The 16,548-nt window shown below is 39.9% G+C and overlaps 1 protein-coding gene across 1 annotated transcript in view; it reads right to left on the bottom strand.

The window, feature by feature from the left end:
• Nucleotides 1–16,548, bottom strand: part of COG7 (component of oligomeric golgi complex 7) — a 77,574-nt gene that overhangs the window by 59,268 nt on the left and 1,758 nt on the right. Inside the window, exons 2-6 of the mRNA XM_054580901.1 lie at nucleotides 14,078–14,226; nucleotides 13,657–13,773; nucleotides 10,613–10,781; nucleotides 2,486–2,568; nucleotides 1,618–1,740 (exon numbers count right to left, since the gene is read on the bottom strand). Of these exons, the coding sequence (XP_054436876.1) occupies nucleotides 1,618–1,740; nucleotides 2,486–2,568; nucleotides 10,613–10,781; nucleotides 13,657–13,773; nucleotides 14,078–14,226 (641 nt within the window). The remainder of the gene's footprint in view (nucleotides 1–1,617; nucleotides 1,741–2,485; nucleotides 2,569–10,612; nucleotides 10,782–13,656; nucleotides 13,774–14,077; nucleotides 14,227–16,548) is intronic.

Here is a 16,548-nt window from a genome sequence, read left to right as displayed (position 1 = left end):
AATGGATCACAGGCCCACAGTATGAATTAGCATAAATGCGTGCCTTACAAAACTGGGGATGAGGCCTGAACAGAAGTCCTGAACTAGATCCTTTTCCTTAGATGTGAAGAACATCTGTATATGTGGACATGGACTGTTTTCATCTTCATGATACCAGCAGAAGAGGCTAATAGCACATAAATGAGTATAGATGGACAGGGTCATTGAAAACTAAAGATTACATAAAAACTGAAACTTCTACAGGACATTTTTCAGTTTTCTTTTTTTAATTCTGAAATAGATTGACTCAAGGAAAAAGAAATGGGGAGGATGAAAAAGAGGAATTTAAGCACCCTCCATGACAGGATCCTGTACAAGGGATTCTCTCCAAGTACAGTTGAGTTCGTTCCAGCAAATGACTAACAAACACTTGAAGAATGATTCACAACTAATTTTGAAAAAAAAAAAAAATGTAAGTCATACCATTAACAGACCCAGTCAGTCATCACTAAGAAGTAACGCAGCCTTTTCTCTCCTAAAAGAGGACCTATTGCATCTTCTGGCATCAAGATAAGAGGACAATAGTTCACCCCCTTTATGGCTGAAAATGCCTAGAGATTTGGGGAGAGTAAGTGATGAAAAGTTTCCACTTCAAATGAAGTTTCTCAATCTCACCTCCACCCCAAGTCAGATGGTGGATTTAAAAATCACACTCCTGCCCTGGCTGGTGTGGCTCAGTGGATAGAGCGCCAGCCTGAGAATTGAAAGGTCGCTGGTTCTATCCCTGGTCAGGGCATATGCCTGGGTTGCAGGCCAGGTCCCCAGGTCCCCTGTGAGAGGCAACTGATCGATATATCTCTCGCACATTGATGTTTCATTCCTTCTCTTTCTCCCTTCTTTCCCCTCTTTCTAAAAATAAGTAAAAATAAAATTAAAAAAATAAAATCATATTCTTCTGCAAACTATCGAGGTATTGTGAGAACAAAAGAATCTAACCTTAGACCAAGTAAATTTTATGTAAAATTAAGATAAAAAACAATTTTGTTCACTCAAACAGCACCTGACTAAGAGCCTTTTGCCTTTAGATCAGAAGATAATGGCCTTCAGGAATTCCAGACTCCCTTGCAGAACAAGCAACACTGTCACATTAGATTCTATTTAAGATATAGATAAGAATGATGATAAGAGTTTTAACTAAACCCTGACATAGTGCGGCTCAGTGCGTTGGGCATTGTACCAAAAGGGAGAAAGATCACCAGTTCAATTTCCAGTCAGAGCACATGCCAGGGTTTCAGTTAGGTCCCCAGTCACGGTATGTACGAGAGGCAACTGATCAATGTGTCTCTTCCTCTCTTTGTCCCTCTCTTCCTTTCTCTCTAAAAATAAGTCAATAAAATCTTTTTAAAAATAAAAATAAAATTTTTTAATTAAAAAACTAAAAAATAGAGTTTTAACTGGGATCTAGAGATTTTATTGCCTTGGGTTTGGAAGCTTATCTTTGAACCCCTTCCATGACAGCAGTAAATGGAGAGGTTCTTCAGGCGGAGCTCTGCAATTGAGAGAGACAAGTCCCAGAAGAGTCACATGTTTCCTTGTCACCAACGCTTTGCTCTCCCCAGAACCCAAGTGAGCTGTTACCTGAGTAGCCCATTGGATTTGTGTGTGCCAAGCTCCAAGTAAGGCATCGTAGAGTCCAGTGAGCTGCCGGTCCAGGGGTAGGTCACTCTGGCACAACTCTTGCCAGGCTGCTACAAGCTGCGCCTGCACAGGCAGTAGTACAAAGGGGCCTTAGTGGGAACACCAATACATGGTTCCCACTAAAAACACCCTGCTCTCCTACAATGGCAAGCAAAGTACTGCAGCCTACTATCCTGCGCAACCATGTACACACTTACGGTCATGTACTTCCAAAAAAGGCAGGGAAAAAACCCACTTAGAGTTACCTGCTCTGATCATCTATCAAAGCTTGAATCTATTGCCCTCTAAGGGATCCTTTCTCCTTTTATCTTGTACCAAAACAGGCCTACGTACTTCCACTTAGCAGACTACCACCTTCAGAATAGATCTCAGAGGTAGTATGAGTGTGTGTTTTAGCTTAAAGTCCTAACACCACTGCTCAAAAGACACATGCACATCAGACTTGAAAGAAATTATGCCAGCCCAGGACACTGTCAAGTTTTTCAGGAACCTAACTTCAACAACCCTAGGAAGTACGTAAAATTCTCATGGTTTGCTGAGGGCACAATAAAGCTTAATACATGAATCTCCCTTAGAGGACAAAAATGAAAACTTTCGTCTGTAAATGAAATTCAGCTGTAAATAATACAAGAGAGACCAAAACTGATGATTCATTTCCCAGCTAGCAATTAAATGAATCCCCAAGCTGGACTGAGAGCACCCCCTGCAGGCTAATGAAAAGAAAATGGTCAGAGCAAGGAAGGAATTTTTACCTGGGGGCATGAAACTAGTATTCCACAAGCATAATCACTCGCAGCTTCTCTCTCACCTTGTGACACTTGTAGTAGTATGCAAGAAGTTGGGGCATCCGGTCAATTTCAGTAAACACCTTCACAAACATTTTGGATTGCTCTAAAGGAGAACGACATAAAACATGTATACGCTGTTACCAGGTTTTCTTTTGCAGCCCAGAAAAAGAATTTATCAAAATAAATGTGGACACATGAGCTAGTAGTATTCAGGTTTTCCTACCTAGTCAATGATGTAACTCATGAGTGGAGATCATAAATATGAAAAATCCTGGTACTGTATTTTGCCATGTATAATGTGCACCTTTCTGCCCAAATTTTTGAGGGAAAAATAAGGATGCGAATTATACATGAGTAGTACTACTTCTGTACCTATATAAATGATTTTAATTATTTTATTTATGCTTATGCGTTAAAAGTGTAACTCTAGAAAGCAGTAATGATACCCAAAATATGCAAAATAATGTCCTGGTATATAATAATTGGTTTTATATATAAAATAAATTGGTTTTATATATAAATTGAATTAAAAAATTAAAAAAAATTTTTTTCCTGAAAGTTTGGGTCAAAAATGTGGTGCGCATTATACAGTGGAGCTCATTATACACGGCAAAATACAGTAAGTAAAGTTAAGGGCAGAATATGTGTATCAACTGAACAATGCTTATTTAGAAAAATGCATTAACAAGCATCATTAAAAAATAGCATAGGAAAGAATGGGGAAAGGGGAGAGGAGAGCTATGAAAGCTAAATCCGTAGCTAAAACAACAGGAAGTCAACAGACATTGTCTAAAATTGACATATGAAGAAATACAGTAATGCATTTATTATGCAGAAATGCAAAGTGAAATACTAGTGAACAAAAGCTCTAGAAATTAAAAGCGGTGGTCTCCTAGGACCAGAAGTGGGGAATGAGAAGATATAAAAAGAGGATGCTATTTTTCCTTATAAGACCTTCAGGACTATTTAACTTTTTCAAAATTGTAGCTGACAAGAAAAAAGAACTATCTGAATTTGAGAAAAAGAAAAGCAAAGCCAATTAATTCATTTGTGGGTCTGCACTTCCAATTGGTAGTTTAGGTAAATCTGCTGAGTTACAGGCCTTTTAGAAATGATGTAGCTCTTACTCAAACAGAACCTCCAGAATTTCGTTACTGGCCTCACAGGAATTGTTCCCTTGGGCTACTACTGTAAGAGCTAGAGAGTCTCAAAACAGAAGGCCCAAGAGAAAGAATGTTCCCTGAACACTTCCTCTGGACCAGGAGCTGTATTCCTGCTGTCTCATTTAATCCCCCAAGAACAGTATGGTCCTACTCCATACTTTCGTTCTACTGAGGGGAAACTGAGGTTTCATTGTTCATATGCAGCAACCCAGAAATTGAAAGCTTGATCTGCCCAGTCTCCAAAGTCGACACTGCTTCCACCCAGCCACAGTAAGTTCCTCAGGCCATTAGTAAGTTCCTCAGGAAACTTACTAATAAATTGTTAGCAGAGATGAAACTGTTCCCTGAAAAGAAGCTCTGTTCAAACTATGCTCTGTCCTCAACCTTCTTTTCCAGCCTCATTACTGACCACTTCCTAACATTCACTCCACTAAAATGGGTTTCATTATTATTCCCCAAAACAGACCCTGAGTTTTCCCACTTCTGTACCAATCAAACCTATGTTGTTCCCTCTCCCAAATGCTTGTCCTCACCTATCAAAGTCTTACACCCAGGAGAAAATGCTCATATTCTATTGCTAACTGGGGCGGGGGGAGGGGGATTTGTATATACTCACTGAATATACTTTCCTTGAAAGATATATGTATACAAAGGGGCCATGACCAGTGTTGTTCAGTTGGTTGTGCACTGTCCCACAAAGTAAAAGGCTGCTAGTTCAATTACTGTTTGGGGCACATGCCTGGGTTGCAGGTTCAGTACCCAGGTCAGGGCGCATAGAAGAGGCAGCTGATCAATGCTTCTTTCTCACAACAATGTTTCTCTACCCCTCTCTGTCTCCCCCTCTTCCCCTCTCTTATGAATTTTAAAAAAAAAAATTCTTTTTTAAAAAGGTTTATGTATACAAAGGGAAAAAAATGGAAGAAAATACTTGATAGTCATCTCTGGGTGGTGATTTTGCTGCTAAATCATTTTCTTTTCTATATGTTTCAAATTCTCAGTAGCCTGTATATGCATTACTTTTACAATCAGAAACAATTTTTAAACATTTTTAAAGTCATCTCTCTTTCACAGTTCTGCACAGATACTAGCTTTTGTCTAAAAACGTTCTCAGTTTTCCTTCTTCCTTTTCTTCATCTCAGGGCAGCTTAGGCAACTTTCACATTCCATTCTGTAACTATTTGTGCACTGTTCTCTTCCAGCCTCACCTTCAGTTAAGCTGTCTTGATGGGCAGAAACCTTACCTTACTAATCTTTACATTCCCTACTGTTCCTGACATCATTCATAATTTGAAACAATAGTTATCTGCTATCCCTTTGAAAATTCTTACTGTGATCATACAACATGGGAATTATAAAAAACACAAACTCAACTCCTAGATTTGGTAGCTTAAGGAAAAAGTAAATCACTTGGTAAACATCAGCATTCTATACATAGCAATGGACTCTAAGAGCCAACTCATGGGTCTACTATCAAGTAATTTCTGACATGCTTCCCTAAGGGCAGAGGAAATGACTAAACAAAGCACCAGATTCCAGGATGAGTGCAGAAAAACCAGAGGGCTGTCCCTGCTGGCCCTGAACATGCAGCAACACTACCACCTCTCATCTGCCCCCTTCTGGCCAAAGCACAGAATCTTAGAATTCTATGAAAAAGAAGGAAAAAATCCTGAGTAGACAGGTGCCCAACGTTTTATATCTGCTTTGTCCCCCTTCATCTCTGGGAAGCCCAATAAACAGCTGAGAATGAAAATCTGTAATAGCAACCACTGCAGAGACAATCCAGCTAAACTTGGGAGATCTGCCTGTAGATCTCACTTTAATGGGCAGGAATCCATGAGTTAGAAAATGACTATTTCCCTTTAAAATGCTTATTATTTCCATAAGACTACTTAAATAAATGCATCTTTCTGCTACAAGTAAACTTATACCACAGAAAGTTGCTTCAACTGATCAACTGAATTCACTGGCTATATAAAATGAAGTAGGCATATATACTTAGAGATTATCACTCTGAAAGAGAGAGATAGAAAAGGGTAATGTGTTGGGGGTGTACGCATTTATCACAGCTTTCACTTTAAAAACTGTTAGATAAAGAAGCACCTTGGGCCCTGACTTGTGTGGCCCAGTTGGTTGGAGCATCGTCCTGAAGGGTAATGGGTTTGATTCCCTGTCAGGGCACATGCCTAGGTTGCTGGTTGGGTCGCCAGTCCAGGAGCCAGGGTATATGGGAGGCAACCAATCAATGCTTCTCTGTCGCATCAATGTTTCTCTCTCTCTCCCCTTTCCTCTCTCTCTCAAAAAGCAATGAAAAAATGATGTTGTATGAGGATAAAAAAAGAAGAAGAAAGCCCCTTGACCTTCCAGGAGAGATGGTTGATTAAAAGCACATTACTTTTTTTCAGGGGCGGGTGGATTCTTCCTGATACTCACCAAAACTAAGCATCAACAGAAAAACAAAACACCATTTCATCTATGTTAAAGCCACAAAAATATCTGTACTACAAACATCAAGTAATGCCAATCAGAGAGTCAATCATTTTGGCTCAAGAGGAATGGAAATGCTGGGAGTACTCTCAATGTAAACATGGAGTATTGTATGATGGAAAGAAGGAAAACAGGAAGCAAAGGGAGGTCTGGGAAAGAAGTGGGAAGAGGGCCTGTTTCCACATGGTATCAGTGGGTACCCAATTGCTTATCAACACTAGTGTACTCACACTTCATGATTTCAAAACTTACTACAAAGCTAAAATAATCAAAGAAGGGCAGTACTGGCATATGAAAAAAAGAAGTTGTAATATTCATACCCCAGTAGACCCGCAGACAAAAAGCACTCAATGGAGCCATTGCAATATGGATAAAAAATGCTATTTAAACCCCAATAGAGGAGCTCTGACCAAGGTGGAAGAGTAGGTAGATACACTTGGCTTCCTTGCACAACCAAAAGAAGGAAACTGATTTAAAAACAAAAAACAACACGAACTGTCAGAAAATTGAACTCTATGGGAGTCCAACAACTAAGGAGTTAAAGAAGCAGCATTCATCCAGACTGGTAGGAGGGGCAGAGATGGGCAGCCAGGATGAAGAGGACACACAGCAAGGCAGCAGCTGGCAGACCTGACAGTCCCACATTTGGGTGCAGATAAACCAGGGGAACAACTGGGGAGCGAGACAGACTGGGTAGCCCAGGGTTCCCGTGCAAGGAAAATAAAGCCTAGAACCTTTGACTGTAAAAACCTGTAGGGGTTGCAGTGGTGGGAGAAAATTCCAGTCTCTTCAAAGCAGGGTGAGAGCCAAGCAATCGGCATTGTTCCCTTTCTGACACCTCCCGCACATACAGCGCCACAACACAGCGAGGTGGGTTGCTCTGTCCATTACAACATAACAGGTAAGCCAAGACAAAGAAATATGGCCCAATAAAGAATAGATCAAAACTCCAGAAAAAGAACTAAGTGACAAGGAGAGGGCCAACCTATCAGATGCAGAGTTCAAAACACTGGTAATCTGGATGCTCACAGAAATGTTTGAGTACGGTCACAAAATAAAGGAAGGAGTAAAGCCTATACAAACTGAAATAAAGAAAAATATATAGGGAAACATCAGTGAAGGGAAGGAAACCAGGACTCAAATCACTGATTTGAAACAGAAGGAAGAAATAAACATTCAACCAGAAGAGAATGAGGAAACAAGAATTCGAAAAAATGAGGAGAGGGTGAGGAACCTCCAGGACAACTTTAAACGTTCCAACATCCAGATCACAGGGGTGCCAGACGAAGAGGAAGAAGAGCAAGAAATTGAAACCTTATTTGAACAAATAATGAAGGAAAACTTCCCCAATCTGGAAAAGGAAATACACATGCGAGTCCAGGAAGCTCAGAGAGTCCCAAAAAAGTTGGACCCAAAGAGGAACACTCCAAGACACATTTAAATTACTCAAGATTAAAGATAAGGAGAGAATCTTAAAAGCAGCAAGAGAAAAGGAGGGTGTTACCTACAAGGGAGTTCCCATAAGACTATCAGCTGATTTCTCAAAAGAAACCTTGCAGGCAAGAAGGGGCTGGAAAGAAGTATTCAAAGTCATGAAAAGCAAGGCCCTACATCCAAGATTACTTTATCCAGCAGAGCTATCATTCACAATGGACGGGCAGATAAAGTGCTTCCCAGATAAGGTCAAGTTAAAGGAGTTCATCATCACCAAGCCCTTATTGTATGAAATGTTAAAGGGACTTACCTAAGAAAAAGAAGATCAAAACTAGGAACAATAAAATGACAACAAACTCACAACTATCAACCACTGAACCTAAAAACAAAAACAAACTAAGCAAACAACTAGAACAGGAAAAGAATCACAGAAATGGAGATCACATGGAGGAAGATCAGCGGGTGGCAGGGACGGGAGGGAGGTGGTCAGGAAATAGGCTGTGAAAGGGGTAAAAGATACAGGGAATAAGAAGTATAACTGGTAGATACAAAATAGGAGGAGGTTAAGAATAGTACAGGAAATGGAGAAGCCAAAAAATGTATATGCACAACCCATGGACATGAACTAAGCAGGGGTGAATGCTGTAGGTAATGGGGGTAACCAGGCAGAGGGGGATAAAGGGTAGAAAAAAAATGAATGGGACAACTGTAAAAGCATAATCAATGAAAGGAACTTAAAAATAAAATAAATTTTAAAAAACCACCCAATAGAGAGTAAGAATGAATGAAGGCTTCTCAATTGTTTTCATGAAACCAACAGAATCTTGGTCCTACAACCTGACAAAGATATTCACTAATGGGATCTTAATGAAAAAATTCTAAGTATGACATCAGCAAATATCCAGTAGGACATTAACACATGCACACACACCATGGAGAGGTGGGGCTTCATAAATTGCAACCTTAGAAATGCTATTAATATGACTTACCATATTACTAGGTCAGAGAAAATAAAAATAATACATTCAATCTTGATAAATGCTGAAAAGGCATTTAATAAAACTTGACAACAGCCCTGGATGGTATGACTCAGTGGATTGAGAGCACTGGCCTGAGAACCAAAAGGTCACTAGTTTGATCCCCAGTCAGGGTGTATGTCTGGGTTGTGGGCCAGGAACCCAGTGGGGGATGCAGGAGAGACAACCAACAATTCATGTTTCTCTTTCTCTCTTTCTCCCTCCCTTCTCCTCATCTAAAAATAAAAAAATAAAATCTTTTTTAGAAAAAAGAAAAAAGAAAAAAATTCAACAACAATTTTTTTTTTTTAATTATCTAACACAGTAGTATCAAGTGCTGGCTGTGTATTCCATTTTGGCTTTCCTACCAGGGCATAGGAGACCACACGTTTCCAGGCCCAAACTACCAAGAGAAATGGAGTGCAAAGAAATCATCTTCAGAGGGAGAGCAGCATTACTGATTGGCACAAGGAGGATATTAAGCTGCTCTCACCCACCCTGAAAACTCAACTAGCCAGACGATCATTCTCCAAGGGTCCTATATGGGAACAGAGATGACTATATGTCCCAACTGGCCCAGGACAGCCTTGGTTTACACTTATTGTCCCAGCTTCATTATTAAAAGCACCACTTTCCTCTCAAAAAGTGTCCCAGATTGATGATAAATTATATGGTGAAACTCAGTATAACAAAATTTTACAGTGTGTATATGTATAAGAGTTTATAGGTATGTACGCAGTTCTGCATATTCATATTAATAACTAGCTATAGATTTCAAAAAATAACAATTAATGAAGCCTAGTCTCTGCACACATAACCATCCTAAAACAAATTTAAGACATCATACAGAACTCCTAAGGTAGCAGTCTTCTCGTGACTTAATTTCATCATCAGAAATGTACCATCACATAAACAAAATCTATACTACCTGTCAGGAGCCAAGTGATGAAAGCATTTCAGAAAGGAGGGAGCAAGAAACATTAACTGTTGTTGACAATGAGAAACAGCAGAGTGTAAATGGAAACAGCAGAGTATAAATGGATAAATAAATGGAGTTTCCTGATGATAGCTGTTGGAGAGCCTCAATGAAACAAGCTCAGGACAATTAAACCCACAGGATAAGGGCTTTCAAGTCAAGAAAGCAGGAGCAGTGATACAGTTAATGTTCTGTCCAATATAAACAGTTGTGAAGGTAAGAAGCCAGCTTTTCTGTTGCTTCCTCCTGGTTAACCAATCATTGTGAGGGTAAAAGGGAAAGGGAGTTAGATAAACATGTTGAAATATCACTGGAAAACAACATTCCAACATAATGTTCTTAACAAGCGTCACAACTCATCAAGTGGTACACTTAAGATTTGTTCATCTCTTGCCCTGGCTGGTGTGGCTCAGGAGACTGAACACTGGCCTGAGAACTGAAAGGTCACTGGTGTGATTCCCAGTCAGGGCACATGCCTGGGTTGCTGGTCAGGTCCCCAGTTGGGGGCATGTGAGAGGCTACTGATCAATGTACCTCTCACGCATTGATATTCTCTCCCTCTCTTTCACCCCCCCTCCCCCTCTCTCTAAAAGGAAATAAATAAAATCTTTTTTAAAAAGAAAAGATTTGTTCATTTCTCTACATGTAAATTTTATTCCCCTAAAAAGAAAAAAATCACAAACCACTACTGAATTCAAGTTACTGATGTGAATATGAATTTGAAGTGTTTAGGAGTGAAGCACACAGATGTCCATAACTTACTTGGAAATGCACCAAAAAATAAGATGATGCATCTCAAGAGCTGGCCAAATGGGCAGGTATGTGACAAAGCAAAGGTGGCAAAATGCTAATGCTAGGATCTAGATGGTGTGTTTGTTGTACACTTATTTCAACTTCTTGGCATTTTGAAATCTTTCATGTAAAATGCTGAAAAAAAGGCAACCACCATAAAGTTACAATTTACTTCCCATATACATAATTTAATCAACATTGAGACACTGTAAAGGTTGAAGACTCAGAAAGCCTTATCTCTGACATAGCGTTACACAGAGGTAAGAAACGGCCAGCACTCACCTACAGACTGCGAGGTGAACGCCGCCACGATCTGGGGGCTAGCCAAGGCCTCCAACCTGTTTTTCAAGGCCTCCAGGTGCACACATTTTTCTGAGTAGTCTGGTGTGTCAATGAGCATCATTAAGCTGTTTTGCATGCCTGTTAGCTTGGCAGAAATCACAGCTATATCCTACAAAAAGACCACCACAGAAGATACTCGTTTTACAACATCCCTGCTACTTCAGTCAATAAGGGACAAAATACATGAAAAAGCATAAAATAAGAAAATGGCCGATAAAGATGTGTTTACTGTTATTAGTACTCAAATAAATGCAAACTGAAATGAGAAAGTGCCATTTTCCTAACCAATTAGAAAGAGTTTTTAAAAATTATAACAACTATTGTTGGTGAGGTTGGGGGGAAAAAAAAATCTGTCAGGGACCATAAATTTATATTGTCTTTCTGGAAGGCAATTTAGTACCATGCTTCAAGAGTCTTAAAAATATTCACATCCTTTGACCTGGTACTCCCTCTTTTAGAAATCTGTCTAAGGAAATAATCAGAGGACACAAAGATATTAATGTATTATAATTAATTAGTGTAACTTTAGTGTTGTAATAACAAAACCTGGAAGCAACCTCAATCTTCCATAATAAATAAAATACAAATTATGGGTTACTCATAATGGCAGGTGGAATACTATACAGTCACAAAAAATATTCTTAAAAGTATTAATTACACAGCAAAATACCACTTGCTATTAACTGAAATAGAATAAAAAACAGTATAGACACTAGAAAATAAATATATATTACCTATAATATATGCATATGTACAAAATACATTGAGTACAAATACATACAAATATACAGAAAAATACCTAATAGACAAAAAACATATTACTAGGGGATAAGAATGAGAGTCATTTTGTTTTCTTCCATGTATTTTTCTAAATTTTCCAAATCTCTCAAGGTACACATAGGTTATGTTTATAACTAGAAAAATAAATGCTATGCTTACAAAAGAATTAAGAGTGTAATAACTAACTGCATTTCACTTCATTATTCAACACATCTATGATGTGTCAGACACTATATTAGGTGTTCAAAGATGAGTAAGGTCACATTGCTGTCCTGAAGTTCACAGAGTACTGTGACAGACAACTGCAATACAATTTAAGAAGCATGACTCAGTGTTAAAGAAGTACAGGTGAGGGAGCAATCAATGTTGCATGTGAGAGGTGAAGAGCTAAAAGGGAGAATAAGAAAGGAGGTGATACTTCAGCTGGACTTTAAGGGATGAGTAGAGGTTTGCTGTCTCTAAGAAAAGAGAGGAGGGACAGTTCAGGCAGAGAAGGAAGACATAAAGGGTATTAACAGTCCAGAGCAGTCACACTGTAGAATTCATATGGAGGGGGTGGCCACAGAAAAAGCCACACATACCACTCTGTGAAAGAGGTTATGCCTATAAGTGTGCATAATCGGCAGGAAAGTAAGAGAGAGAGAGAGAGAGAGAGAGAGAGAGAGTAGGATAGGTATAAAGATGATAACAGAGAAATTAGGAAATTAGTGGTGTCAGCATTACCAGAAAGACATTTTTTGCTGGTAGAAAATGGGGAATCGCTAAAGGTTAAAATGGGATGGCAAAGAACAGGGAAATGACATGTGCCAGTCTGTGCTCTAGAATATCTCCCTGGTCCCATGTGGAGGATAAAGTGGAATGTGGGAAGGACCTGGCAGCAAGACCCATGGACGGTGGTGGCAATGGTCTAGCAGTAAAACAACTGGGAAGCATGATTCACAGTGGTGGCAGAAGAATGAAAAGGACAAATAACTGAAGACAAATAGGGGAGAGATGGGAAAGGAGGAACAGTTAAGGACTTTTGAGGCTCTGGCCTGGACACTTTGAGTGGAAAATGACACCATTAAGCAAGACAGGGAGGCCAAAAGGAAGAGCATGTGGGGAGCAGGAGCGGCTCGGGGCAGATCTGAAGAACCTGGGGCAGTACAGATGGATGCGTGTGGTGCTGTGGGCAGGCAGTTCTGAAGAGCAGGGTTGGGGGAGGAGAAAAACAAGATTTATAACTTTTAACTAATTAACAGTGGTAGTTCACTACTATTAAACTCAGAACCTTTTAAACTATTAAACCATACTTAAATCCATTCTCTCTCATACACATGTACGAGGAATTCCGTAAGATTTGCAACCTCCATCTATATAGCCAGACCAATTGGATTTCTGGGCATCCTGCAGGGCTCTGAAATGGAAGAGGGAGGAGTATGGCTCTGCTGTAGGTAAAGATAATGACACCTGACACAGAGTAATTGATAGATGATTCAGTAAAAACACAAGGTACAAAAAGCAGTGTTCACAATGTGCTCCCACTTGTGGAAAAAAATGGGCAGGAAACATACATCTGTGTGTGTGTGTATCTGGAAGGATAAGCATAAAGGTGATAACAGAGTTTGTAGGAGAAGAGAAATTAGGAAATTAGGGTGTCGGGTTCATGAAAAAGACATTTTTTTTGCTGTTTATTCCTGTTTACTGAAGTTTTTCCTGTGTACATTTATAACTTAAAAAAAAAAACTTTCAAGTTTTTAAAAATAGCAAAAGATGTAATAAATAATTCATTTTGTTTTACAAGGAAAAAATGTTTATAAATCATCTCATTTCATCCTGATAAGCAAGTTTCAGAAGTACACTACTTTCCACACTCTGTAGCCCAGGAGGGGTTAAGTAACTCAACACAGTTCTGTGGTGTGTAAGGCCCCTCTACCCACGTTCCATCCTACTCTCATTTACACTGTTCTCTCTACCTTTTTGTTGGGGCATCTCCTGTATTTAGTCTCTGAGACTAGAAGCTTCAATCAAGCAGAAGGTACAAACTAAAGAGGGGGGAAATGCTGAGAGCACTCTCAGGCTCTTCCTGCCCCATGTCAGAACGTTTCTAGACATGGTCATTTCCTGCCCCTACTGCTGTGAGTGAATGGCTATTTTATTAGTTTCCCCAAACCTCAAGTTCCCAGTGAACAGATTTCACAACATCCCCTAAACAAGAAACCTACTTGAGTCTTGAACGTCTCCTCGATATCAGCACTCAACGTGCTCCACTTATCTGCTTCTTGAAGGGACTCAGCTGCAAGCTGCATCCTGGACTTCACCTGGTCGATTTCTACCAACACCTAAAAGGGAAAGGGGTCAAAAACCAACGAAGTGGCTGTTCCATTTTCTCTGCTTCCCATCAGTACTTGACACCTAAGTATTGTGGCATGTTCCCATCTCTAAGGAGCTCCTGTGTCCTTTACAACACAGTCACAAGGTTAAATGTCCAGCAGATGCTGAACAGAGATTAGTATAAGCTGAAAGAACCAAGCAAAAGAGTAATCTGAGTGCTTGACAGAATTCTTAGTTAAGGCTGGCCTCCCTCACTGAGAATGGACATCTTCCAAAACCACAAGTCAACATTCAGGACAGGAGTCAAAATACCTGCATTGACTGGGATGTGTCCTGTTCAAATTTTTTAATGTCCTCTTTGACAAGAATCATTTGCTCTTTCAGAAAAGATGCCTCCTGTTTAAGGGCTTCCACATCACGGAGCACTTTGGGCATGTTCTGAAGGGCCTGGAGACTTGTTTCTGTAGCAAGAATCCAAATACAGAAATAGGCACTGAAAGTGAAAATCAGACCAGTCACCAGTGAACAATATAAATCAGATGACAGGAATAAAGTTATGTATTAACCACATTTCTCCAACCTATGAGAAATAGAGGGTGGAAGGGGAGCTGGCCTTTGCCAGGACCATGTCCTCCCCAAACTGATGGGTAAGGGCCATGTGATTTCACATGGAACATACCATCAACCTGACCCAACATCAATTGTTTCCACCACTGAGTTCAATTTTAACACCCTACCCTTTCCAAGGAAGCAGAATGAAGGACTTCGGCATTCGGTGAATGCCAGTTATGCAGCAGGTACTTTACACACATTATATCACTTACTGTCCATGCCAATTATTAGCAGCCACTTTTCTTTTTTTTTTAAGATTTTATTTATTTACTTTTTAGAGAGAGAAAAAGAAGAGAAACATCAATGTGTGAGAGAAACATCCAATGGTTCCCTCTTGTATGCCCCCAACTAGGGATGTGGCCTGCAACCCAGGCATGGGCGCTGAGCGGAAATTCAACTGGTGAGCTTTCAGTTCACAGGTCGGCGCTCAATCCACTGAGCCACATCAGCCAGGGCATGCTTACTGATAAGAAAACTGAGGCTCAGAGAGGCTAGGTAACTTGCCCAAGATTTCAGAGCTGAAACCAAGCCTTACAGTCTTTTCAAAATATAGTCTGCAGACCACCAGAACCAGCTGCAGTGAAGTTAAAATGAAGGTCCCTAGGCCATCATCCAGAGATTCCTATTAGTATGCCTGGTAGATCAAGTAAGACCAAGGAATCTGCATTTTTTAATGTCTGAAGTGTGAAATTAAGTTTGAACACATTTGCACACCAAGATGTGTTATATGGAAGGGGAGGGAGGATTAAGGGCATAGAGCCTCTTAATCCTTTAATGAGGAATTAACCAAAGAAGCCCAGATCTTCTGCTCCATCAGTGGCCTGAATGGACCTTCACATCTTAAAGATGCACTTCAGGAATCTGTTCATCCAACTCTGCCTTGAAATAACCTGTTTCCATCACTGACCCCAGGTAAGGTTCTAAGCCTAAGAAAACAAAGAACACACAAAGATTTCTTAAATGCATAGAGGTTTCACTGACTTTTAACCATGTTGCGATGGCCCGGGCCTGGCCTCCAACTGCTAAGTCTCAGAATCACCCTTCAGGACTGACTGGTTTCCTGAGTACCCTTTTCTGTCTCTACATCCCCACAAAATGTAGTCCACTCTTTTATCCGTTTTAAAACTATCACTTCCACAGGTTGCCTCTGGGAGCAAAAGGGTCAGACTTTACTGCAAAGCACAGGGACACTTTTTTGTGGTGGTAACGTTCTCTATCTTAGGGAGGACTGAGTTACACTAGTTATACACGTGTGAAAATTCATCAATTCATCAGATAAGATCCATGCATTTCACTTTATGTAAATTTTATCTAATAAAAAAAACAAGAGCTGTAAACAAATATTGAATTCTAATTATAATAATTAGGGTTCTCACTGACATGGTCAGGGGTGAAGTGTACTAATGTCTGCAACTTATTTTGAAATGTACATCAAAACATGAAATGGATCAAGGGATATAAATGGATTTGTGATAAAGAAAGAATAGTAAAATGTTCATTGTAGCATCCAGACCGGGAATAAATGCAGGTTCATTATAAATTCTCTCGCTATAACTGTCTGGCGTCTCCACCCACAGTTACTTATTAGGTCAAGAATCTGCCCTCATTCTTTACTTTCTCCCCTTGTCAGCCCTCATTCAAACCCATCAGCAAGTTCTCCCCTTTCTTCCCCCTAAAAATGTCTTAAATCTAATCATTTCTCACCATTTCCATCACCATAACCCCATTAGAAGCCACTATCATCTCTCTTCTGAACCTCAGCAACAGCCTCCAGAATGGGGACATCGTCAAACCATGTCACTCCTCTGCTTAAAAAATCCTCCAGTGCCTTCACATTACACTCATTTTAAATAAAATCCAAAATCTTTAATGTGACATTCAAATCCCTGAGTGATTCCTACCAACCTCTCCAACCTAAGACTGGGCCTTGTTCAACAGTGTGTCTTGAGACCCGAGAAAAGAGTCTGTGCCCAATAAATATCGAATATTTACTGAGTAAATGAGCAAATCAATCCTCCAACTGAGAGCCCTCAACCTCTCCTGCTAGAACCTCTGCAGTGACTTCTCTTCACTGTACACCTGGGCCCTTGTCTCAACTTCCACAAATATAAAGCTTTAAACCTCCAAAAGTTTCTCCCAGCTGATGGATGAAACCCAAACCCAACCTGATG

Source organism: Pteronotus mesoamericanus, unplaced genomic scaffold, assembly GCF_021234165.1.
Source record: "Pteronotus mesoamericanus isolate MK-2021 breed Mesoamerican mustached bat unplaced genomic scaffold, CSHL_Meso_final contig_64, whole genome shotgun sequence".
Classification (NCBI taxonomy): domain Eukaryota; kingdom Metazoa; phylum Chordata; class Mammalia; order Chiroptera; family Mormoopidae; genus Pteronotus; species Pteronotus mesoamericanus.
This window is presented reverse-complemented; position numbering and strand designations above follow the sequence as displayed.